This window comes from Leishmania martiniquensis, chromosome 32, assembly GCF_017916325.1.
Source record: "Leishmania martiniquensis isolate LSCM1 chromosome 32, whole genome shotgun sequence".
Taxonomy (NCBI): Eukaryota; Euglenozoa; class Kinetoplastea; order Trypanosomatida; family Trypanosomatidae; genus Leishmania; species Leishmania martiniquensis.
Window position 1 is genome coordinate 337,442 of NC_090167.1, and position 22,613 is coordinate 360,054.

At 58.7% G+C, this 22,613-nt stretch overlaps 6 protein-coding genes across 6 annotated transcripts; all 6 read left to right on the forward strand.

The window, feature by feature from the left end:
* Nucleotides 1-1,437: 1,437 nt before the first annotated feature.
* Nucleotides 1,438-2,289, forward strand: LSCM1_01732 (uncharacterized protein; the record flags this gene model as incomplete). Its single annotated transcript, XM_067319332.1, has 1 exon — nt 1,438-2,289. One exon carries the CDS (start codon nt 1,438-1,440, stop codon nt 2,287-2,289), a length of 852 nt encoding a protein of 283 aa, XP_067175881.1.
* A 655-nt stretch (nt 2,290-2,944) lies between these two features.
* LSCM1_01733 (uncharacterized protein) lies at nt 2,945-4,078 on the forward strand (the record flags this gene model as incomplete). The annotated part of the gene is made up of 1 exon (XM_067319333.1): nt 2,945-4,078. One exon carries the CDS (start codon nt 2,945-2,947, stop codon nt 4,076-4,078), a length of 1,134 nt encoding a protein of 377 aa, XP_067175882.1.
* Nucleotides 4,079-6,270: 2,192 nt separating this feature from the next.
* LSCM1_01734 (uncharacterized protein) lies at nt 6,271-8,967 on the forward strand (the record flags this gene model as incomplete). Its single annotated transcript, XM_067319334.1, has 1 exon — nt 6,271-8,967. One exon carries the CDS (start codon nt 6,271-6,273, stop codon nt 8,965-8,967), a length of 2,697 nt encoding a protein of 898 aa, XP_067175883.1.
* Nucleotides 8,968-10,943: 1,976 nt separating this feature from the next.
* LSCM1_01735 (uncharacterized protein) lies at nt 10,944-11,318 on the forward strand (the record flags this gene model as incomplete). The annotated part of the gene is made up of 1 exon (XM_067319335.1): nt 10,944-11,318. The coding sequence occupies one exon, from the start codon at nt 10,944-10,946 to the stop codon at nt 11,316-11,318; it is 375 nt and encodes a 124-aa protein (XP_067175884.1).
* A 4,403-nt stretch (nt 11,319-15,721) lies between these two features.
* On the forward strand, nt 15,722-17,833 carry LSCM1_01736 (uncharacterized protein; the record flags this gene model as incomplete). The annotated part of the gene is made up of 1 exon (XM_067319336.1): nt 15,722-17,833. The coding sequence occupies one exon, from the start codon at nt 15,722-15,724 to the stop codon at nt 17,831-17,833; it is 2,112 nt and encodes a 703-aa protein (XP_067175885.1).
* Nucleotides 17,834-18,884: 1,051 nt separating this feature from the next.
* Nucleotides 18,885-22,103, forward strand: LSCM1_01737 (uncharacterized protein; the record flags this gene model as incomplete). Its single annotated transcript, XM_067319337.1, has 1 exon — nt 18,885-22,103. One exon carries the CDS (start codon nt 18,885-18,887, stop codon nt 22,101-22,103), a length of 3,219 nt encoding a protein of 1,072 aa, XP_067175886.1.
* Between the last annotated feature and the right edge of the window lie 510 nt (nt 22,104-22,613).

The following is a 22,613-nucleotide window of genomic DNA, read 5'->3' on the forward strand; positions in this document are numbered from 1 at the left end:
CTTCAACCTCGGCCATGCGGGGGTGCATCTTTGTTTCTGGCCGCACTTGTGGCTCTCAGCGCATTTTCCTCGTGCGGGCCTCTTTTCTTCGATGCTCTTTTTCGTCGCGTTCCTGTCCGCCTGCTATCGCGTTTTCTGTCCTTGCGGCGGCCGCGTGAAGTCTCCAGCAGTGGCTGCAACTGCGGGGGAAGCAGCGGCTACTGAGCCAGTCTAGCGGCTTCTGGGCGCCACTCACCCTCAAGAGCGTGGTAAGGACGAAGTCTAAAAGTCAACAAGAATTAGACGACGCAATGAGGGACGTTTTGCGCTCGGTGAATTAAGGAGCGTCCTCCCCTCCCCCCTCCCAAGGTGACCTCTCAACTCTCTTTCGTGATGGGGCACATGTGGACTGCAGAAGACTGCAGGCCAGCATCGGCAACTGCGCTCTTTCCCTGACCCCCGGCCTCGTGTGAGGTGCCGTCTTTCTTTTTATTCTTTGGCGCTCGTCACTTGTACGGCTCTTTGCCTCCAGTGAGCTCTGGTCCACACCAAGACTGTACGATGACTCTGTTTTCTGTCGTACTACCGACATCCCGTTGCGCCTGTGCCGCCTGGCGATGGCCCCGGGCGGGAGCTGGTCGCGCGCAGACGCCTGCGCACTCGCGGCCCCGCCCCCTCCGCCTCGCATCCGACACCTGGTGGGAAGGCGCGGCGCCGACCGCGCGGTATGCATGCGAGGAGGGGAGGTGGGCAGGGCAGCGAGGGGGCAGGCCCGTTGGACGGCCGCGTCAGCTGGACGGCTGCGGTGTCGCTGCTGCTGCTGCCGCGCAGCGGAGGAGGCGGGGGGAGCCGTGACTGTATGTGCATAGACGTTTGGGCACGGCACGTCGTGTAGTAGACTTGGGGAGCGGGTATGGAGAGGGCGAAAGAGGGGCCGTTGTATGTCTCCGCGCTATCGGATGAAGCTGAACGTGTAAGGCTTTTCAGTTGAGCGGCAGGCGCCTTCGGTCCATGTAACCGCACATCCGCTCTTGCCGTGCTGACTGCTTGTAGAGCGCAGCGAAAGCTCAGTGCGTGGTGCACTGCGGACGGAAGAAAAATAGTAAGAGCGCTGCAGGTAGGCTCTCTCCATGCGCAGGGCATATCAGTAATTCTGGCATGAACCTCAGCCGGGATCATACCTCAGGTCGTCGTTTTTTTTTGGTGAGCTCTTCTGTGGAGAAGACGGTGGCAGTGAACTGCTACGCATGCATCATGAAGTCCGCGTGCTACGCGTAGACCAGCATGGGGCTGACTTGGCTGTTGCATTTGGCCGGTCTCCTGCCCTTTTCCATTTGCCTGAACTCTCCGTCTCCTCCTCTGCCGTTGTTCTCACTGTTTTCTGCGGTGCAGGTTTGCATGTGCGTGGCGCTGCTCAGGTTCGTCTTGTCAGGGTTCGGGCCGCAAGCTTTCGCCGTCATGTTCGATGCAGTCGCACTCCCATTTGCTGACTCCCCACTGAGTGCGACTTCCTCAGGAGCTGAGGACGTTCGATGGATGGCCTTCGCGCGTGAGCTGGTCTTGCAAGACCTTCGAAGTACCCCGCTCGCGATGCAGGTGTGGGCAGATGCGATCACTCACTCGCTAGAGACGCAACAGGAGCATTATCAGTCGGTTCGCGACTTCCTGAGCGACATGCAGTCGCGACTTGCACGCGACGCCGGCGAAGGGCTTCCTTCACCGATATCAGGCACTATTCGCCACACCGGCGGGGACTCCCGTGGCGGCCTGCTTGACCCCGTTGAGGTTGCTGCGCCGCCTTTGACACTGTGGCGTTCGACGGTGCCGGGCGATCCGGCGGGATCTGTTCCACCCCTCTCAGGCCTCGAACGTTCAGAGTTGGAGAGTGAGGAAGAGGAGCCGATCTTATTTTCTTCATCTCGTGTCACGCCCTCCGAGACGCAGTTGACGGCTACTCAGGCCTCCCTCGACGCCGTCTTTTTCGAAGCTTTGCTGAGCCAGGAACTCAGCGTAACCTTGTGGCAGAGCTGCGGTGCACCACAGGAAGCGCTACAGTGTGCACTGGACGAGATGCAGCGTCTGGATCGCTCCCTATGTGAAGAGGACGCAGTGCTGCGCTACCTCAACACCACTCGCTATGCGGAGCAGCGTACATACAAGCGACGCCGCACTGAGCTCGAGTCGCAGCTGCGCAAAACGCGTGAGAAAGTCTCTGCGCTGGAGAAGTTGTTGGGCTTCGGGACCGCCGCGCTCTCGTCGGGGGGTGAAGTTCGTCCTGGCAAGCGGTTGCGCACGTACTTGCTCGAGTAGTCTTTCCTTCTTCTCAGCCCTCGGTTCCTTACGTCTGAAGAGCATAATACGCCTCCCTCGGGTTGCAACGCAGCGGCCTTAAGAGGACGCGAAGACCTTTAGCTGTTCCTGAGGCTGTCCATCTCCGCTGGTGGAACGACAGTGCGCTCACCTTCAGGCGAAAATAGAAAAAGAGCGAAACGCCTTTGACGAGACGGCACGAGCTGAACTACCATTCGAGGCGGTGCAGCCTTGCGGCGACTTCCCTCCCCCCTCCCCCCACTCCTCCTCGTCTCTTGGCAACGGTGCAGGCTGCCTTCCGCTTCTTTTCGCCGAGAGAAGAACAGATTCACCAAAGAAAAAGCCGCAGACGCGCTTTCGAACATCCTCCGCAGGCCCTCAGTGCCTTCCTCACCGCTCACCTCTCTTCTTGCCTTTTGCTTTGCTGCTTGGGCCCCCCTCCTGCAGCTCTGCTCTTCTTCGCTGCTTGTGCAGTGCATCCGCTGACCCCTTCCCACCATCACCTCATGCACCGCCACGCTCACAAGAAGAAGAAAACGCGTCGTTCGCCTGTCAGCCAGTCTGCTCAGTGACACAACGTTTTTTCGTTTCTGTTTTTCAGTAGGCACTTTCTCCTCTACCGTTCCTCCATTACCTTCTCTGCACAAGCGTAAGCATGTCCAGTATGTCAACCAGCCCGCCGTTGCCCACCCCTGAAGAGCATGTCTTCATCAACGCACAAGGCGAGCGCTTCCACTGCACCACCTTTGCGCCGTCATCGTCGTGCACGCCACCCAGCTCAGGCCAGGAAACACCGACGCCGCTGCTATTGTGCGTACACGGCGCTGGTATGAGCGGTGACTGCTTTTTGCGGATGGCGCGTGAGGTTCAGCGATCTATCGACAAGCCCGACGACACGGTGGCGAACGCTGCATCTCCACCACCGGGCACGATCGGGCGAGCCCCAATACCGCCTTCCGCATATCCAATGATGGGGACGAATACAGAGGGGTACGGCGAAGACGTGGACATGCACGTCATGACGTACGACCAGCGCTGCCACGGCAGGTCTACTTTCCTCGGCGGTGAGGACCATCTCTCAATCGAGGTGCTAACGCGTGACTTCTTGGATGTGCTGCAGTACGCCAAAACGCAGCTGTATCCTACTAGCAACATCTACGTCCTCGGCCACTCGCTTGGAGGCGCGGTTGTGGCACGTGCGCTGAGTGGAAACAAATCAGCCCTCGAGCGCGTTTCGGGTGTGCTTCTGGTAGAGGTGGTGGAGGGTACGGCGCAGCTGTCGTTGCAGCACATGAAAGCGTTTCTCGCGAACCGCCCCGAGACGTTTCCCAAGGTGAAGGATGCTGAGACGTGGTTCCTGCGCAATGGCGGTATGCAGAGCCCTCAAGGCGCCGAAGTCTCCGTCCCACCGCTGCTGCAGCAGAACCCCGAAACGGGTCTCTGGCAATGGCGAACAGACATTGGAAAGATGGAACGTGTGTGGAGCGGGTGGTTCACAGGCCTCGACGAGGCGTTTATTTCGCTGCCGTGCGCCAAGATGCTGTGCACCGCGAATGCGGAGCGACTGGACAAGCCGCTCACGGTCGCACAGATGCAGGGGAAGTTTCAGTTCGAGGTGATTGGGAACGGGTGCGGCCACTACGTCATGGACGACGCGACCCTGACCATTGTAGCCAAGGTGCGGCGCTTCGTGAAGCGCAATGAGGTGCTGGGGCAGAAACTACAACTCATGAACAAACATCTATGCGATCAAATGAGGAGGACGACGGCTCCGCCCAACTGCCTGTAGGCGCAGCTGCCGCCGTTGCGTAAGGCGCGCCATCGCCCACTGAAAAAAGGCGCAAACCGCAGAACTGGAAAGCCGATTCGCCGAAAGGTACCAGCTGTGTTGACAGCAGCGCACCGTGCAGGGCGCAATGGCGTTGGCCCACGTACCTCATCTGCTTTGCCCATTCCTTCACCTCTGCACAGGGCGACCCGTCGGTGACCTCACGCGATTGCTCGCCTTTGCCTTTTCTCCTCTTCGATACCCGCGAACAAGGCTCCTGTGCGGCTGTGCTCGTGTGGGCCTTGGCCCTCCCCCATTCCTTTCTTCGCTCCTGCACCTTGACGCACACGTTCCCATAAGAGATGTCCACAACTCATGCACACGCCCAGAGGCTTGCGCGACGCTCTCGATACCCCTTGGTACACAACAGCGCGAGAGCAATATGCGGCACTCGACGGGGGCGCGTATTTGTGGGAGCTCGGCGCGGGCCCGAGCTGCCGGCTTCGGAGGTGTGTGGACTGCCTCGGAAAGGCCTCTCGTGTCGCCTACGCCGTTCGGCATCCATCACCGCGAAGCAGTGATTTACTTTTGCTCCTCCTGTCCATCTTCTTCCTATCCATTTCTCTTGCGTCTATTCTAAGCGTGCATGTGTATGTGTGTGTCGTCTCTCACTCGTTGGCTTGCAAATTCCTACTTGTTGCCGCGTGGTGGCCTTGGTGCGCGCGCGCTCTACATGGTTAACCCCCTCCCCCGCCCCCCGACTTCTCTCTCACCAGTTGTCCTCGTCGAAGCAGCAGAGTTCCGCCTCGAACTTCTACCCTCCCCCCTCTCCTCTCCCATCAACATCATCAGGTACACCCTCAGAAGCGAACTCAAAATCTGACACAGGTGCGCTTCTGCCTCATTACGCGGCATTCCCTCTCCGCTTCCCCCCTCAGCTGAGGGCCGCCTTCATTCTACCGCACAGGTAACCGACTCGCTTATGAAAGCGAACGTCTTTTAGGTGTCCTTGACCACACACACATATATATATACTTAAGCGAGATAGAGTCAGCTTCCTTTTTGCCACACACGCATGTGAGCAGTGCTGACCTGAAGCGATCGAACGAAAGGGGTTTCGCCACCTGAACGAGTCTGCAGAGGCCACTCGGCGCAGGGAAGCGGTACATCAGTGCATCGTTCTTTTCCGCGTTGCACCTTCTCGCGCTCGCCGAGTGCACATCTGTGCCGCCGTCGATTATTTTCATGTTTTTTTCCTTCAAAGAGAGAAAGGTCGCCCTTTTTTTTCTCACCAAGCGCCACAACAGAAGAAGTGCGTACGAGCGCTGGCGGCTCTGACTAACGCCGACGGAGCCCTTCTCTCGACGCCGTTCTGCTCTCGCCCTCTCTCCTGTGGGCGTAGTCGATTTTCGGCTCTTGTCGGAGACGAGCGCCTCCGCCCCTGAGAGCGTGACAGCCCACTGTTGTGCTTTATTCGTCCCTCTTGTACACCTCTTCGCTGGTGCTGGCGATCAAGCCTCTCTGTGCCTCCTTGCAGGTGTCAGTTCGCCATCCCATTTTGCTTCTCTTGTCTGCGTTTTACTGCCTCTTCTCATCCGCTGTGAAGGGTTAAGCGAAATCGAGATCGGGAGGGAGCGGAGGACGACGACACACAGGAGCACAAAAAAAGACGTCCGCGACGCTGCTGGCGGCTTCTCCCCACCACGCCTCCCTTTTTCCTTTCTCACCTTGGTGCCCTGTATCCGTGCGATATCGGTTGTGTCGACTGGCGTCTTTTTGGTTTCTGCCCTCTTTCTCTCTCTCTCACTGTCTTACACTGCTGAGCGGGGAAGCCGTCACCGCCGCTGCCGCTGTTGCTGCTGTCATTTTCTTTCCTTTTTTTTCTCGTTCCGTCTCTACATGATTGAGTGGCAGTAGCTTCACGCCACCTTCTGGAGCTCTCTCCCGCACGCCTTGGCTTTTTTTGTCCTGCTCACGCCGCTTTGCGTCTCTCGCTTTCATCTTCGCCTTCCTCTCCCTCCCGATTTCTTCTCTGGTGTGCTGTTGCCCCGAGAGTAAGTCCACACGGGTCACGGTTCTCTCCTCCACGCTGCTGCATCTTTTCGTTGGTCTACCGCTCGCTTCGCACAGGCACGGGCACAAAGTCGAAGCGACACCGTGACAGTCTCGTTATCGGCCCTTTACTTGTGTTCTCCTTAGCGAATCGTGCCACCATGCTGTGGAATCAAGAGTGCTGCAGCGGCTTGTGGCGGTCGGAGGACATGATCCGGGTCAACATTATTGTTCAACGAGAGGTGCTGCACGATACAATGTTCGAAATAGGCATGCTGGGGCGTGTGCAGTTCCTCGACATGAACGAGGGTGCAACGGCGTTTGCCAGGCCATTCACGGAAGAGCTGCGCCGCTGCGAGGAGCTGCAGCGCAAGCTGCACTTCATCGAAGAGTCGATGCGCAAGGACGCGGATCTGCTCGACAAGTACCCAGCGGATGTCAACATGAGCGCCACTGTGGAAGAAATGCGGTCGTCGCTGCTGCAAGGCCAAATGCACATGATTGACGACCGCATTGAGTCTACGGTGAATGAATTAACGGCCATGCTCACATCGCTTGAAGGTTTTCAGCAGGAGATGAATCAGAACCAGGAAATGATGCTGCTGTACGACAAGTACCAGATCTTGATCGAGACGCCATCGGACATCACCGCCAGCAGCAACAGCCCAGTCCGCCGCAGCCCCTCTGTCACGTCGGAAGCTTTTGCTCGCCTGGCCAGCCTCTTCGGCGTCATTGAGACAGCGCTTAGCGAGGAGCTCTACCGTCTCTGCTACCGCATCACCCGTGGCAACGCCATCATCGAAATCGGTAACGAGCCAACCATGTTCGTCAATGTCCAAACCGGCGGGCGCGATGTGGCCAAGACGGCGTTCGTGGTGCTGTGCACCTCGCCGGCAATGATACGCCGCTTACAGAAGCTCGTGCAGGGGCTTGGCGCCGATGTGTACACACTAGAAGAGGTGCAGAGTCGCGGTGTCGAGCTCGCGACGTCGACCACCATCTATCACGTCGAGGGCACCATCGAGAACGTTGAGCGGCGCAAGCGCGACGTATTGACGCACTGGTATGAAGAGCATCGACTGTACAAGACGTACCTAAAGGTGGAGAAGGTGGTGCTGACGGCAATGAACATGTGCGCCATGTCCGGCTCCACCTGCACAGCCTCTGCGTGGGTGCCGTTGCGCCACGAGCAGTCCCTCCGCCGCGCGCTGCAAGACGCTGTGACCTCTGCCAACGGTAGCGTCGAGTCTATCATTACGGTGCACAGGGAGCAGAAGCACCCACCAACGTTCTTTGAGACGAATCGCTTCACGGAATCGTTTCAGAAAATCGTCGACAGCTACGGCATGGCACGGTACAAGGAGGTGAACCCGGGCGTGTTTACCATCATCACCTTCCCGTACTTGTTCGGCATCATGTATGGCGACATGGGCCACGGGCTTCTGCTGCTCTTTATCGCCCTCTTCCTCATCAGTAGAGAAAAGGCGTGGCGCACTGCGCCGCTCAACGAGATGGCTGCCATGGTGTTCGGTGGCCGGTACTTGCTGCTTCTCATGTCCCTCTTTGCCATTTACATGGGTGTCCTGTACAACGATTTCTTCGGGTTTTCGCTGAACCTCTTCACCAGTGGGTATACGTGGGCCCCCATCTCAGAGCAGAAGGGCGTCACGTATCCGATGACGCCGAACGGCTTGCCGAGTGTGAAGCCGCCGCGCGTGTATGCGATGGGGCTAGATGCGGCGTGGGCGGAGACGGACAACAAACTGGAGTTCTACAACTCGGTCAAGATGAAGCACGCTGTCATCGTCGGCGTGGCGCAGATGTTCGCCGGTCTCTTTCTTTCCCTGAGCAACAGCATCTACGAGAGGACATGGTACAGAGTGGCCTTCCTGCTGGTCCCCGAGTTTGTGTTCTTGCTGTGCACCTTTGGCTACATGTCGATCCTCATCATGGTTAAGTGGTGCCACACATGGGAGAACACGAACAGGGCGCCAAGCATTCTGGAGATTATGACGAACTTCTTCCTGCAGCCCGGCACTGTGCCGAACCCGCTCTTCAGTGGGCAGGCCGGGCTGCAGGTATTCCTCCTTCTCTTGGCGTTCGCAATGGTGCCCTTTATGCTGCTGGGAATGCCGTACATCGAGTTGCGCGACTACAAGCGCTGGCGAAGGCGCCGGCAAGGTGGGGGCGGCCGGTGCAGCTATGGCGGAGTGCATCCGACTAGCTCGGTCACGATCGAAAACATCGACACCACGGACGGCTTCTTCAACGAGCCGTCGGCGTCGTTGCGGCATCCGTCGGCGTACGATAGCCGTGACGAAAACCGGTACCGCAACTTGGTGAGTGATAATGACACCGCCGCACCGCAGAACGTGGATATCTTCTTCGGTGAAGACAACGCGCTGCCCTTCGGCGGGGCCACAGCGGACAGTGCGGGCGCCTCCGTAGCCTCTGCGATGGAGGCCGGAAACGAGAAGTTTCAAAACTTTGATGTCTCGGAGCTGATCATTCACTACGTGATTCACACCATCGAGTACGTGCTCAGCAGCGTGTCGAACACGGCATCTTACCTGCGTCTGTGGGCGTTGTCGCTTGCCCACGCGCAGCTGTCCGAAGTCTTCTTCAGCTTCACCGTAACCAAAGCACTCGACATCGACACCAGCTCTGGCGTAGTGGTGGCTCTTGGAGTGCTCCTTTGGCTTGGCGCGACACTCGGTGTGCTGGTGGGCATGGAGGCGCTGTCAGCGTTTTTGCATGCTCTGCGCCTGCACTGGGTGGAGTTCCAAAACAAGTTCTACGCTGGCGACGGAAGGGCGTTTGATCCGATGGATCTCATGAGTCTCAACATGCAAAGCTAGCGTAGAGACTAGGGAAAGGGTAACGGGGTTGTCCTGTTGGCCTGTGCTACCATGACAGCCACAGTGATGGAGACGAACACGGCGGCAAGCAGTGCTTTCTACTTTCCCTTGGTGTCTCTGCCGAAGTGCCCAGGAAAGCGAGCCGAAAACGGAGATGGCAGGACTCCACGAGAGGGACGAGGTGTATGACTCACTTGACCCGTACCCTTCCTTTTTCCAGTTGGCAGCCACCGCCTTCTCACCTCCTTGCCCTCCTCTTCGCTTCGCGTTGCCACGTTGCGCCTCACAGCTTCTTCCCGTTCCCTTGCGGTGCCTTTGAAACGCGTTTGTGGCTAGCTATGGGTGAATGGCCACCGTGGATCGGTGACGGAATAGTGCACACGCTGCCTGCCGCGCGTGCGCGTTTATTCCGTTCGCTGCGCTGTTTGCGTTTTCTTTTGTGTAGTCTTACACTTGTGTTGCCATGCCTCTTCTCTCGTGCGTCGCTTCGCTTCTGGTCGCTGTTGAAGTGCACGCCGAACACACAGACACACACACACACACACACGTACCACAGGAAAACCGCAATCGCGTCTCCGTTCCTCTCCCTCTCTCTCCCTCAGTGTTGTAAAGGGTGGGATGCTCAAAGGAGAGTGCCGAGCCTGTGCATGGCGGACCGGCGCGCTTTGTTTACGAGTACGCTAGTCGCATCGATCGTAAGGGGTGCGGTGCCTCAAGAGACCGTTGCAGTGTGGCCATGGCTACTTCCAGCGGCGCTAGTGCACGCCCTTCTCAAGGGCATGCGTCTCACATTCCCTTTCAGCTGCTCTACCTCTTCCCCAACACTCATCTTCTCCATATCCGCGCTTTGTGCACCCCCTTCACCACCCCCTGCACTCCGACTGGGTTAAGCCAGTAAAGCGCCGAAGCATCCTTCTCCTTCCACCCTATTCTGCGGAGCACACGAAAGACTGCGCGAGCAACGACGACACGAAACGCGCCCATCACTCACATCGCCTCTTCTTTCGGTCTTGCCATACCCTCTTTCGCATATCTGCCTCCGTCGCAGCTCTTTTCCCACCTCATCACGCCCCTGTTCTCCACTCCCACCCCTCCCCACCGAGAATAGAAGCGTGCCGCCGTCTCTTCCTGTCTCTCTCTCTCTCGCTTTTCTGCCCCCGCGTCTATCGTCTTCTATTCCAGTGCTGTTCGCCTCCTCTTCGCGTACCCTTCTCACCCCCATCCCCAACTCCGTCACCGTATCACTAGACGTCTCTTTGACGGTTTAGGTTTTAATTATTGGCGTGTTGCCATCTATAAAACGGTTGCCGTTTTCTGTCACTGCTGCCATCTTGCGGCCCGCTTTCCGCTCTCGTCTCCTCTCTCGCCGTTTGGTCTTTTTTGTTTGCATCTCTCTTTCCTCGACCTGAAGTCCTGCGCTCACTTTTCTGTCGCGCACAGTGTGGGTGTACTCCCTCGCGCACTCCTCCTTTCTTGTAGCTGAGTTGCTGCCTGCGTGTGTGTGTGTGCGTTGCGCTCTCTGTACTCGCTGCGTTGGATTCTGCCGTTTCGTTTCATCTCATCTTCTGCGCTCTCTTTCGCTGCCACTGCTGCCGCTCTATCTCCTCGTTTCTTTGTTCCTTTCAGGCATCACACACGAACAACAACATCGCTCGTCAGCGAGGCTGCATCCAGATCGGCAGCAGCCACGTGAGGGGCAAAACGTTAAGGTAATCCTTGAACCCTTTTATCACGTTAACTGGGCTCAGCGTATCAGTTTCCTTCCTTGTCTTTCCGTGCACTGCTTCCCGGTATTGCTGCTTGTCTGTTGCGGTTGTCCATCTCTGCCCGTCGTTCACTCTTCGTGTACACGGTCACCTGCCCTCTTGTGGAGCTCCTCATCGTATTTACACCTTCTGCCTACCGCACCCATCACCTACCACAGAGCACGTGTGAAGGGCTTCCCCTACCCTCCCAAAAAAAGCCTAAACTGCTGTATGCCAGCCATGAAGCCGTCTCATAGCAAGAGCTCTAACGTCCTGGCGGATGTTGAAGACCAGCCCTTTTGCGTGGCCACCTTCCAGCGCACCTACAGCTGTGGCGGCCATTCGGAGAAGGACGATGATATGCCGTCCAACTTGATGAACTCGCGCTCAAACGTACCAGGAATGACCCCGCAAGAGCTGATGGTGGCACACCGCTCATCCCTGGCCGAGATCTCAAAGCGGGCAGATCCCGATCTTCACAGCCTTACTCTCAGCCGCCATCAGGTTGAGCCGGAGGACATTCGCCATTCCTCGTTCAGCAATATGCCTGATGCTGAGTACCGCGAAGCCTTGGAGAGCTTCACTTTCGGCCGCGCTGAGGACTGAGTGCCCTTTCTTTTTTTTCTTTCCACCTCCGCTTGTGGGCCTCTGGCTATCAATGCTGCAGAGCGAGTCTATGCGGCGCCTGACTCGGAAGCCTCCGACTCGTCAGACTACGCGAGGAGTGTGGGCTTGTCCGTCTGTCTGTGTCTGTGTGTGCGCGTGTGCGCAAGGGAGTCACTGCAGCAATGAGCATAAAATGAGTCGTTTACCCATCGTTTCACTCTCCATCAAGCGGGCAGCGACTCAGGAGCGGGGCCGCGGCGCCTTCTGACCTTCCGCAGCCAACAGCCGCAGCGCCAAGAGGCTGCAGCCCCTCCTCTGCTTGCTCCTATTGCGCTGAGTGTGAAGCGGCGGAGCTGAGGCTGAGCCTGCTGCAGGGGCGACTGGACCGGCGAGGACCCCGAAGGTGCCCAGTGACTGTTGCTATCGGCCTGGCGACCATCTGCTGGAAGCGCGCTGCGGGCGGCTACCCTGGTGGACGCTTGGTGGCGGCGGGGCCATGCCCAGGAGCGCGGCTGCGGGGCTCGCGAGATGGCAGGGAGCCGAGCGTGAGGCGCCGTGTGCCTGTGCCGCCTGGCGATGGCCCCGGGCGGGAGCTGGTCGCGCGCAGACGCCTGCGCACTCGCGGCCCCGCCACCTCCGCCTCGCATCCGACACCTGGTGGGAAGGCGCGGCGCCGACCGCGCGGTATGCATGCGAGGAGGGGAGGTGGGCAGGGCAGCGAGGGGGCAGGCCCGTTGGACGGCCGCGTCAGCTGGACGGCTGCGGTGTCGCTGCTGCTGCTGCCGCGCAGCGGAGGAGGCGGGGGGAGCCGTGACTGTATGTGCATAGACGTTTGGGCACGGCACGTCGTGTAGTAGACTTGGGGAGCGGGTATGGAGAGGGCGAAAGAGGGGCCGTTGTATGTCTCCGCGCTATCGGGTTTTCGTTAGAGGCTTTTTTCCCGTGGGCTTAGAGGGAGGGAGGTGCCGGCGACAAAGGAGAGACAGCAGAACAGTGAAGGATTTATTAGAAGTGAAATGCCGATGCAAACGGGGCTGTGATATTTCGTTGGGGGGTTGGGTGGCCTCGCTAAAGTAAAGGTGCAACTTTTTGTTTTATATTCAGCTTGACCTCCGGTCTACACAGCTGCTGTGTTCTTTGGCTGTGGATGTGTGTGACGTGCGGCTTTGTGTGACGTCGGCCAAACGGGGCCGGAGCGGATGCTTGGGCCAAGAGAGCCACTGCCATCTCTGCTCCATCTCATCCCTGACGGAGATATTCACTTCTTCCCGCCGATCGACGTGTGCTGGTGAGTTGGCACACGGGTACGTGAGAACATATAGCATGATCGGCATGCCTTCACGCTGTCATACGAACCTACAATATTCGCATGCACACCTGCTCTCGTTCTTTATGAAACTGTTAATTTTTTTTTCTTGTCTGGTTCACGGAAGTGTTACTGCTTTTGTTCCCTGCCTGCTTTCCTCCTGACGACTGCCTTCTCTTTTCTCCCTCATCTTATCTGTTTTGTCTCTGTCCCTTTTCACCCTACGTCCAAACTGAGCTCTCTCTTTGGATGCTGTTTTCTTTTTTTTTTCGTCTCTCTGCATATGTGTGTACTCGCCATGGATTCTTTCTTAAATGTCCCCCCTCTTCCACTTCCCCTTTCTCTTCCTCGTCCTCCTCCACCTCCTCTCGCTGGCGTCGCTGAACCGTAGTCGTGAGCGCCGTAGAGGGCCATTTTTTTCTATACCTCTCCAAAAAAAGGAAATGGCACTGTAGTCGAAGATGTCTCTCGATTGTCTGTTTTCTTTTGTGCATTTTTGTGTGTGTGCGTGTGTGTACCATCAGCGGTGTTTGCCTCCCCCCTCCCCCTCCTCCTTTTTTTTCTGGTGAAGAGTTTTATCATTGCTTTTCCGTTTTTTTTTCCTCGTCGTGTTCACCCTTTCACCCCTTTTCTTTTTCGTCTTGTTTCGGTGACCCGATCCGTTCTTCTCACCCTCACAATATCTCATTTCTTTGGTGTGTGTGCACCACTAAAAAAACAAAGAGAAAATCCGTTTTTTTCGTCGCCAATGTGTCGCTTTCCTTTTTTTTTTGGATGTGTGTGTATGCGTGCGTGTGTGCATGTGCTCTTAGTTGGATTTGTGGGAAGATGTGGACACGTTGTGTGCACGGCTTTGAGCGGGTGTGCGTGTGTATGCGTGCTCACCTCTCTCTTCATGTCGGTGGGTCCGTGCAGTGGGCCATCTATGTTTTAGGCGCTTGCGTATCGGGACATCTTTACCCTTTTTTTCTTTTGCTCCGTCACCTTTCTTGCGCCTCTTTTTAATTTCATGGATTATCTGAAAGCCGGCAGCGCACATATACATCTATTTTTATATATACATATTTACACACGCATGCACGCACCTTCCCTTCGTCTTGTTTCGCGCCACTTTTTTTTTTCGCTCCTCTCTTCCTTACACGCACGCTCTCTTCCAATGAGGAGGTGTAGGGATAAACAAGAAGTAACCAAGAGGGGATCGTGCTGCAGTTTGTGCTGTTCTGTGGTGCGCCTTTCACACCCCACGCTGCCGCCCTCACCTCACCCTGCTGTGGTTGGTGATGCTGCCAGCTGAAACGCACACTCCTTCCATTGGTATTGGCAGTATTTTCGATAGTCACGTTCGTCTCATCCTTTATTTTCCTTGTTGCACTTCTGTTTTTATGCGTGCGTGTGCCCTCTCTTTGTTTTCGCTGGCCCTTTTCTTGGTCAATCCGGAGATGGCGGGGGGACGCTGGGGAGGGGCGAGAAGAAGTTCCGGAGAGCAACGGGGGTCTCCAGAGAATATGGGGGCTCGACAAGCATCCATGTGTGCAGGAGGGTGAGATGGAATGGGCGGAGAGGAAAGACTAGAGCGTTAAGGACATGTACTCTATCATTTTCACCGCATCATCGATTCCAGCGCTCTAAGAAACGAAATGGCCGAAAGAGATGAGACAAGCCACCCTTACGACGCGGAAAGCGTGAGCTGAACCGCCGACACGCGTCGAGCCACGGCCGTGATGGGAAGACGATCTGGTCGGCTAAAGATCTTGTCGCTTCCTCTCTGCCCTCACCCATATACGGGCAGCTCCGCATTGCTATGGAACACATGCATGCCTATATGGCTATACAGCAAAGGCCAGTGGTGGTGGGGGTGTACACGTGCGCATTTTTAGTGGGCAAGCGCGCCACAGAATTTGTGTGTACTCCCCGAGAGGATGTCGAGCGCTTCCTGCGCGCGAAGAAACATCGCTCGCACAGAGGCAGATGCGGAATCAAGCAAGGGGCTAGTGGGGGAAGGCGGCAATAGCCCCTTGCTTGCAGCGTTCGCTCTCTCTATCTGGGCGTTGAGAGGCACGCTGTAGCGCCAGCGACTTTACTCCCGTGAACCCATTCAATGATGCGCTTATCTCTTCCTCTCCCTTTCTTCCTGTTTTTGCGACTAACGCCGCGGACTTTCTCTGATAGCGTTCGGAAGGGGAGGGGGGCGGCACACGCATGCCAACATGTTGGGCATCTCAGCGGTGCCGCATCCCCACACACCGTGCGCGAGGATGCCAGACAACCGCTCTATCCCTGTCAAGGCGGCAGTATCTTGGGTGGTGACTGGGCCAGGCACGTACGGCGCAGGGCGGTCGCGGAGGTGTGGCGCCACAGGCGCTGAGTGCCAGGCCCTGGGGGGGGGCGTTGCGTCGGAGCGACCTGCGGCGGTGAAGACGCTCGCGCCACAGCTGTGGTGCGCCGAGTGCGAGAGTGAAGCGAACGTATCTGAGAGGGCCCTCACTTCTGCCCCACTGGAGGAAGAGGAGGAGGGGGGAGCCTGCGGCGCCCTGATGGGAATGCCCCATGTGGCTCCCGGCATCATGGGAGCGGGTAGTGGGCGGAGTGTGAGGAACGGGCGATGGGCAGGTGGCCGGACAGGCGCCGTGATGTGTAGCATGCCCCCACCGCCGCTTCGCGCTCACGCGATGAGCCTGCGCCAAGGCGTAGCCGAGCTCGTGCGCTGTATTGCCGAGGTCAGTGATGCACCAACAGCGAATAAATCAATTCCACTGACGAGCTTACGCCTTCTCCGCTCCTCTTTGCCTGACGGCATGGCACATGTATTGTTTCGCGCATCTCACCCTTATTGAGGGCGATTCACCGCGGCTCTGCTCCATGTCGCCTTGGCCATTCCCTCAGGCTCTATTCCCTCTGTATCACTACCTGAGCTCTCAGTTTCTCTTTCTCATCCTTGTCTGTCTGCCGCTTCTTTATGTCGCTGTAGACGTCAAAGTGGTGGCGGTGGTTTCGTCGTCAGAGCCCTAACACGCACTCTCCGAGTTGCACCTACAGCAGTTATTAAATGGATCTCGGACCTCCTCTGCCCTGATTCCTCTGGTGAATCTCTGAAGACATGCTTATTGCAGTGGCAGTCTTATTGGTGGTGTTCCTCGTCTGGTGGTACCTTAACTTTCGTCCCCGTTCGACGAATCAGCTGCGACCCTCGTATCAGAGCTACCGCACAACTGTCGGCCTCCCTGCTGCAGACTATGTGGTGATTGGCGGGGGCACTGCGGGGCTTGCCGCCGCAGCTGAGTTGCTACGCCGCACGGACACGTCCCACGTTGTTCTGGTCGAAAGCGGGGGTGACCCGCAGCCGGCGTCTGCCGGGGCCTTCCTCTTCCAGCTTGGACGACGCGACCGGTTACTGTTGTTTGCGCCGGACCTCGTCCGGGTCCCGCCGGGGGCGCTGGCTAAAGGCGCGCGCCCCACCTTTCTAGGCTTCACGGCCGATGAAGGATACCTCGCCCAGCGCCCCTGGCAATTCCTCAACGCTGAGGAGGACCTCGGGGAGGCCCCTGCGACTCGGGGCCGTGCAACGGCGGGTGCTGCAGAGGCGAAGGCAAATCGAAACTTTCTGCTGCAGTACACGCCCTATCCCCGTGGCGGAGGCCTGGGCGGCACAGCGCAGTTGGACTGGGGCATGCACCTGAGCTCTATATGGCCAGTCGTGGCCGAGGAGACGTCGCCCACTAGGGATGCTTCTCCTAGAGCCTCAACGAGCCGCGATGCCGCACAGCCACCGTGGACTCGCCTGCCGGTACGCTTTGCAGCCGTCCGAAACCCTCTCTCCTGGGCCTTTGCGGAGTCTGTGAAGAGCAGCAAGCGAGCTGCCCCGTACCTACCCACTGCATCCGTGCCTGCCAAGCGAGAGACCGTATATCCGTTGTGCCTTTACCTCGACAGCGATGGTAGGCGTCTCGCGTCGCCCTCTGCTCTGCTGGGCGACATCGCACCAGATGTGGTGAATCGACGACTGAGCGTGTTGACAGGATATACGGCAGTGAACGTTGACCTAGCAGCGGAGGGGGACGGTGAAGTGATGGAGCGTGGGGCGCGCGCGATAGGTGTGCAGGCGCGCCCCACCCGCGGCGATGCATCTGCAACCACCTCCATTCCTGTTAGAAGGGGCGTTGTCATTGCCGCCGGCGCTCTACAGAGCCCACGTCTGCTACACAGAGTGGCGATGCACGGCGCTCTGCGCTTGCCGAAACCGCCGCCGGCCAGAGTGCCTCTGCGCGATGCGCTGGCGCTACCGCTCATCTTTTCCGCGGTGCACGGCGTGTCAGCCGACGGCTTCAACACCCGGGATGTGAAGGCCACTGTGATGTGGTGGCTCACTCAGAAAGGCCTCTACTTGACACCGCTGTGCGACACTGTCCTTTCGCTGTCGCTGCCGCACATCTCCTCACAGGCAGAGCTGCGTGTCATGTTTCTCCCTTTCGGTGGGCGCGATGCTGCGCGCTTCAGGAGTATGGGATGGGACACGGTTCTCGGTACCCCGTTGCAGGCCTTTACAATGCTTCTAGTTTTTCAGGGCATTGATGGCTTGGAGCACACGCTGGAGGTGGACAAGGAGGTGACCCCGCCAGGTGCAGCGGGTGCCCGCGCGCTCTGCGCTCATCATACCGCCTGCTCCTTGCCCGAGAAGGTGCACCGCATGGTCCAGGATGCATTTCTTTTGGGTATCAAGGAGTGCCGCCGCCTGACGCAAGCCAAACCGCTGGCGAGTCTAGCGCTGAGGCCCGGTGTTGAATCGACCGACTTCACGCTTCTGGTACCCCGCGACAAGGCGAAGGCGGTTCGCCTTGCGCAACTTTCCCGGCTGCCGCCGTCGAAACTGTCGGCCCGCGGGAAGTCGGAGCTGAAGGCACTCCTCGAGTGGTCGCACAGCATCACGGAGACAGAGTGGTACATGCGCCGCTATGTCGACGCGCACGCGTATTGGCTTGGGTTTGCTAGTGGCAGCAGCGAAGCTTTTTTGGCCTCCTCATCCTCGGCGACCTGCTCTTCGCGGGTGGACGGGCTTGCAAATGTGTTTGTCGGCGACGCCTCCGCCGTCACCACCGCGCAGTGGTCTGGTGTTGGAAGGCGTGACACGCTCGCAGCAGGCAGTCGTAGCACCTGTATGGATACAGCGGTGCGGGCGGTCGCGGAGCTTATGAGAAGCGTCGAACCGTCATAGCTGCCTTTCTGTGACCATGTGGCCGAGCCGCAGTACCTTCAGAGGTATGCCAAGCTGCGGTACAGAGGGCGTCGTTGCGGAGACACTTTTTTCTTGTGAAACGCTTAACGGGAGCGCGGGTAGCGCAGGCGTATGGCGGCCTTGCGCCTGCGCCACCTCTCCAGTTTCTCGGGCGCTACAGATCATCTTCCCGTCCCTGAGAAGCACATTCTCCTCTCCTTTCCCTACTTCCCCTGCCTCCATCAATGGCCTACAGTAATGGCGTGACGCGGCGTTGAGGCGGTGGTCGCCGAAAATGTTGTTTAGGTGTGCGCCGGGCTCTCTGCAGGCTCACCTTCGAATGAACAAGGGACGTAGCAGGAGGTAAAGCCGCTGAGAGTTGGACAAGGAGATAGACGGGCTTACTGGGCAGCCGTCGAGCAGTGCTGGGCGCGTGGCTCAATATGAGGGGCAACAGGGGGGAGCGGTGCACCCCCCCCAAAAAAAACCACTTCCTTTTTCGTATGCTTCACGCTCTTGGCATTCTTACTCAGCTGGGCCTCGCGAAGCGTTGCCGTGAGGCGAAGAGGGCCAGAGTAGTCCCGCGCTGAACTTCTGTATGCGTAGGATTAGTAGCTTTGGCCAGCACGTCGCCGTAGCTCTCGGCGTTTTCTGTTATGTTCATCCTCATTGTCGACTTGGGTCTGCTCGTTTCCTCTTGGTTCTATCCCTTTGGGTGTAATCGCACACACACGGCCCTCCTTGCCATGGCGCTCCCATGTTGGAGCGAGGCACACGCGCACCTTCGCACTCACAGTGGGGTGGGGGGGCTCTCCCATCCAAATCTGACCTTTGGGCCAGGGCACGGCACCTCGCTCAATATTCTGCGCAGCCGTTGGACAGGCGCGAGGAAAGAGAGAGGGACTTCGAGAAGCCTCGTGGACCTACATCGTTGTGCCGCCAGTCCTCCCTCCCCGCCTGAGAAATACTGAAGGAAGGCGTGCTAGAGTTGTTCAGCGCACACCGCTTTGTTCCGTCAACGGGCGGGGGCAGGCACCAGAGTACGATCATCATGGCTCACACATCAATCGTGACCATGACAGATGAGGAGGTTCTACGACGCGTGCAGCTGCTTGGCGACGCCATCGTCGAAGAGCAGCGACAGAATAAGGCTGCGATCGCACTGCGGCAGCCGCTGCGCGATTGGCACCTCCACGTTCGGCTGCTGGAGGAGGTCGCGCGTCTGCTCGTCAGCGACATTTCGAGTCGGACTGCTTTTGTGGGCTGGATGTCTCTCTATCTGCGAAACGGTCTGCTGCACTCGATGCAAAGTCGACGCGCGCCCATCGCCCTCGCAGCGATAAGCGTGGTTCAAACGCTCCTGCAGCATGGCGCCAATCGGGCTGCTGTTGCTATTGTATGTTCTTGGTTTCTTCCCTGCTTTCTGAGGCTGGCCGCCGGTTCTTCTGTGGCGTCGGCAGTGTCCGCCGCGGCGATGTGCGCACTGCGCGCCGTGGCGCAGAAATGTATGCTGACCCTCGAGGGCGTAAACAGCCTCTTGAGCGACTGCGGTGCGTCCAGCGCAGCCGTGCGCCGTTGTGCTGCGGAGGTGCTGTGCTGTTACTTGCAAGCGGCCAAGGGAACGCCGCTGCAGCTCTCCGTCAAAGAATATACGGAGGCCCTCCATCGCGTGATCGGTGATCGCATGCGCGACGCCGACGCCAAGGTCCGGTATTCGGTGCGGCGGTGCTTCTGGGCCCTACACATCTTGGAGCCAGCCTCCACCGGCGCACTTCTTCGCGCGCTGCCTCCGAGCCTTCAGCGCCAGGTAGCCGCCGAACGCAGGGATGCGATGCAGGAGCTAAAGGCGGTGGAGTCCTCACCGACCTCGCCTATACCATCGCCGTCGCCACCCAGGCACAGCAGCTCTGCGCGTCAGGCGTCACGCATCTTGGACGTCGCCCACACATCCCGCACCGTCACGTTAAAGGACGACCTGCAATGCGCCGCGGCAAGCCGGGCGCGCGCGCGGGCGGGACGCGTGACGTCTCCACGCAAGGCGCATCGACAGCTGTTGCGGTCGACAAAAGAGGCAGTTTTTTCCCAGGAGCTGGAAGGTGCTCTGCAGGTGCCGCACTCGCACACCCGTGTAGCGGGGGCTCGTACTGTGGGTGGTGCGTCTGCGCATCTGCACGCAGCGGCAACTCAAACCGGTAGTGGCATGCCTTTCCTCCTATCGATGAAAAGCACTGACTGGTCCGTTCGACGTGCTGCCGTCCTTCAAGGTCAGAGATTGTGCGAGAGCGGCTCCCTGACGAGCGAAGACGTGCTGCAGCTGCTGACCGGACTGCTTGTCTGTGTGCAGGACGTTCATCCCCGAGTGGCAGAGGGGGCACAGCATTGTCTGGGCACACTCATGGCGCGAGCACCGACTGCTACGCAGAACGTGTTGCACCATCTCCTTCACTCCCTGATCGGTGCACTCGTTCGCAACATGAGTCACGCGCGACCCGTTGTGTGCGCTGGTGCTCGTCGCTTGCTCAGCTGCATTGTGTGCATCCACGAACCGCGACGGGAAGTGCTGGAGGCGGTATTGCGCGCCGCTGACGACTTCAGTAGCGTCGACGCCGTCGCTCAGCACTGCGCTGAACTTCTTCACTATGTGATGCGCGTACATCCCTCTCTGTTCGCTGAGATATCCGCTATGGGCATTGCCGCGCGCGGCATTTTAGCTCACCTGCGCGCGCTGAAGAGTCGTTCCGAGAAGCGAAACCAAAGAACAGGTGCCGGGGCAGCAAAGCGGAGCTGGCTCGCTGCGCTTGGCGCAGCGTTCCTTGTGTCCCCCGAATCCTTTCGGCAGGTAGTAGAGCGACTCCCGCCGTCCGAGCAGGGGGAGGTGCGTGTGGCGCTACGCGAGAGCTTTGGCTTGGTCGAGCAGCACTGGAAGGGACAGCTTTCGAGCGTCTTTGCAACAGATAAAGTGCCTTTGCGTTGCCCGTTTGCCGAGGAGCTGAAGACCTGCACGATTCCGGACAGGGGTGTCGCGGCAGCTGGCAACTCGCGCGCCGGTACAGAGGGCCAACTGGTCAAGGACGGTGGTGCGTCGGAGGTGAGGCCTCTGAGTAATCGTGCGCTGCAGAATGCCTCTAGGCAACTGTACGAGCTCCTCTGGGTCGACCGAAACGGCCCTCCGCCATCAGGGGCGGCTCGAGCGCTCCCAGAAGACGCAGTAGACGGTGCAGCCCCTGGGCTCAGCCCCGTGTTGCTGCCCATTCTTGCGCAGCCGTCTACCGTCGATGCGTTCGACGACCACAGCGTTGCTGATGCGACTTCCCCGCGGCGCCCCTCACCGAGTGTAGAGGGTCATAGAGACGCTGTCGCTCACTTTCTGCAGCAGCGGTCAGCTTACAGAGACGTGGAGGGTTGGCGCAGTGCGCTGCTGTCATTGGCGGCAGCGCTACGCGCTGCCAGCGCCACCGCCTCGGAGAAGTCAACGGACGTAAATCGCCTGAGTTGTGTGCCGGAGGAGGTGGAGCGACTTTTGGGGCACTGGGAGCGGGAGCTCTGCGGTATGGAAGTGGAGATGCACCACAGCGTACGATGGGCTGAGCTGGCGGCGCTGCACGCGCTATTGGAGTGGCCAGCTGCCAGGCCGGCGGTGGCGCGTCAGCTCGCTCGCGCGTTGCGCATCTGCCGATGCGGCCTCGACGACCCGTTTGTAGAGGTGCAGGTGCAGGCGGCGGCATGCATCGAAACGGTTCTCACCACTGCGCAGCTACCAGCTGATCTTGTCCTCAGCGCCATCACCAGTTGCGTTATGCGGTGGTTGGAGGGCCCCATGAGAGATGCCGCGACGCCAGGCTGGCTGCATCTTATGCAGGCGATCTCTCGAGTCCTGGTGCAAGCGCAGCCAGCGCTAGGAGGTGTGGAAAGGGATACCAATGGGCTAGGGCCGGTACCAGGCGGCTCCGGGTATCAGCGCGCTTCCTTCTTGACCTCTTCGGTACTCCATCGCGTTGTCGCGGCGCTGAACTGTTGCCTCAGCCACTGTCACGTTTCTGTGAGGCGATGCGCGGTGTTGGTCCTTGTGGCGATTCGGCGTGCACTGGGGGACGCCGTGACGCTGCCATTTCTTGCGCCGCTCTCTGCTGCCCACATGCGACTTCTTGATGTGTACAGAGGGAAAGCGGCGGAGGAAGCGTTGATGATGCCTTCCGACTTGGCCAGCCGCACGTGTCGTCACATCGACGTCGCTGAAGATCATTCCACAACGCTCATCCACCGATGCTGAACAAGGATGCCGCTGGAGCGGCAGGGGGTATTCTGTCGAGGCAGCCACGGCGCGCAGGTTGTTCGCCCGCTGCCTTCTTCCCTTCATGATTCACTTGAGGATGAGCGACCCTCTTCCCTCCCCTCCATACATACACGCACACACACACGCACACGCACCTAAATGAAGCGACCAGCTGTGGCTGTACAGCTCGAAGTTGGATACATAGAGGTACATCTCCGTTTTCGTGTTGGCTGCTCTCCCCTTCGTCCGCTCCTACTCAGTACTCCACGCCGTTTTTCTATTGCCTCGTCTTCTGCTGTGCACCAACGGCAGCGACTCCCCGATCTCCACCCCCTCCTCGTTCCTTCCACAGCATCCACCCGTTCCGCCAGCCGCTTCATCTCTCTTTGGTGCGCTGCCCACGGGAGCAGTACTCTGAGGAGAAGCACAACTACAGAAGTCAGCCCGCGGCGCGAATCCTGCGATGCCATCTGGGGCCTCCCCGCTGAACGTGCGCGCAGGTGTCTC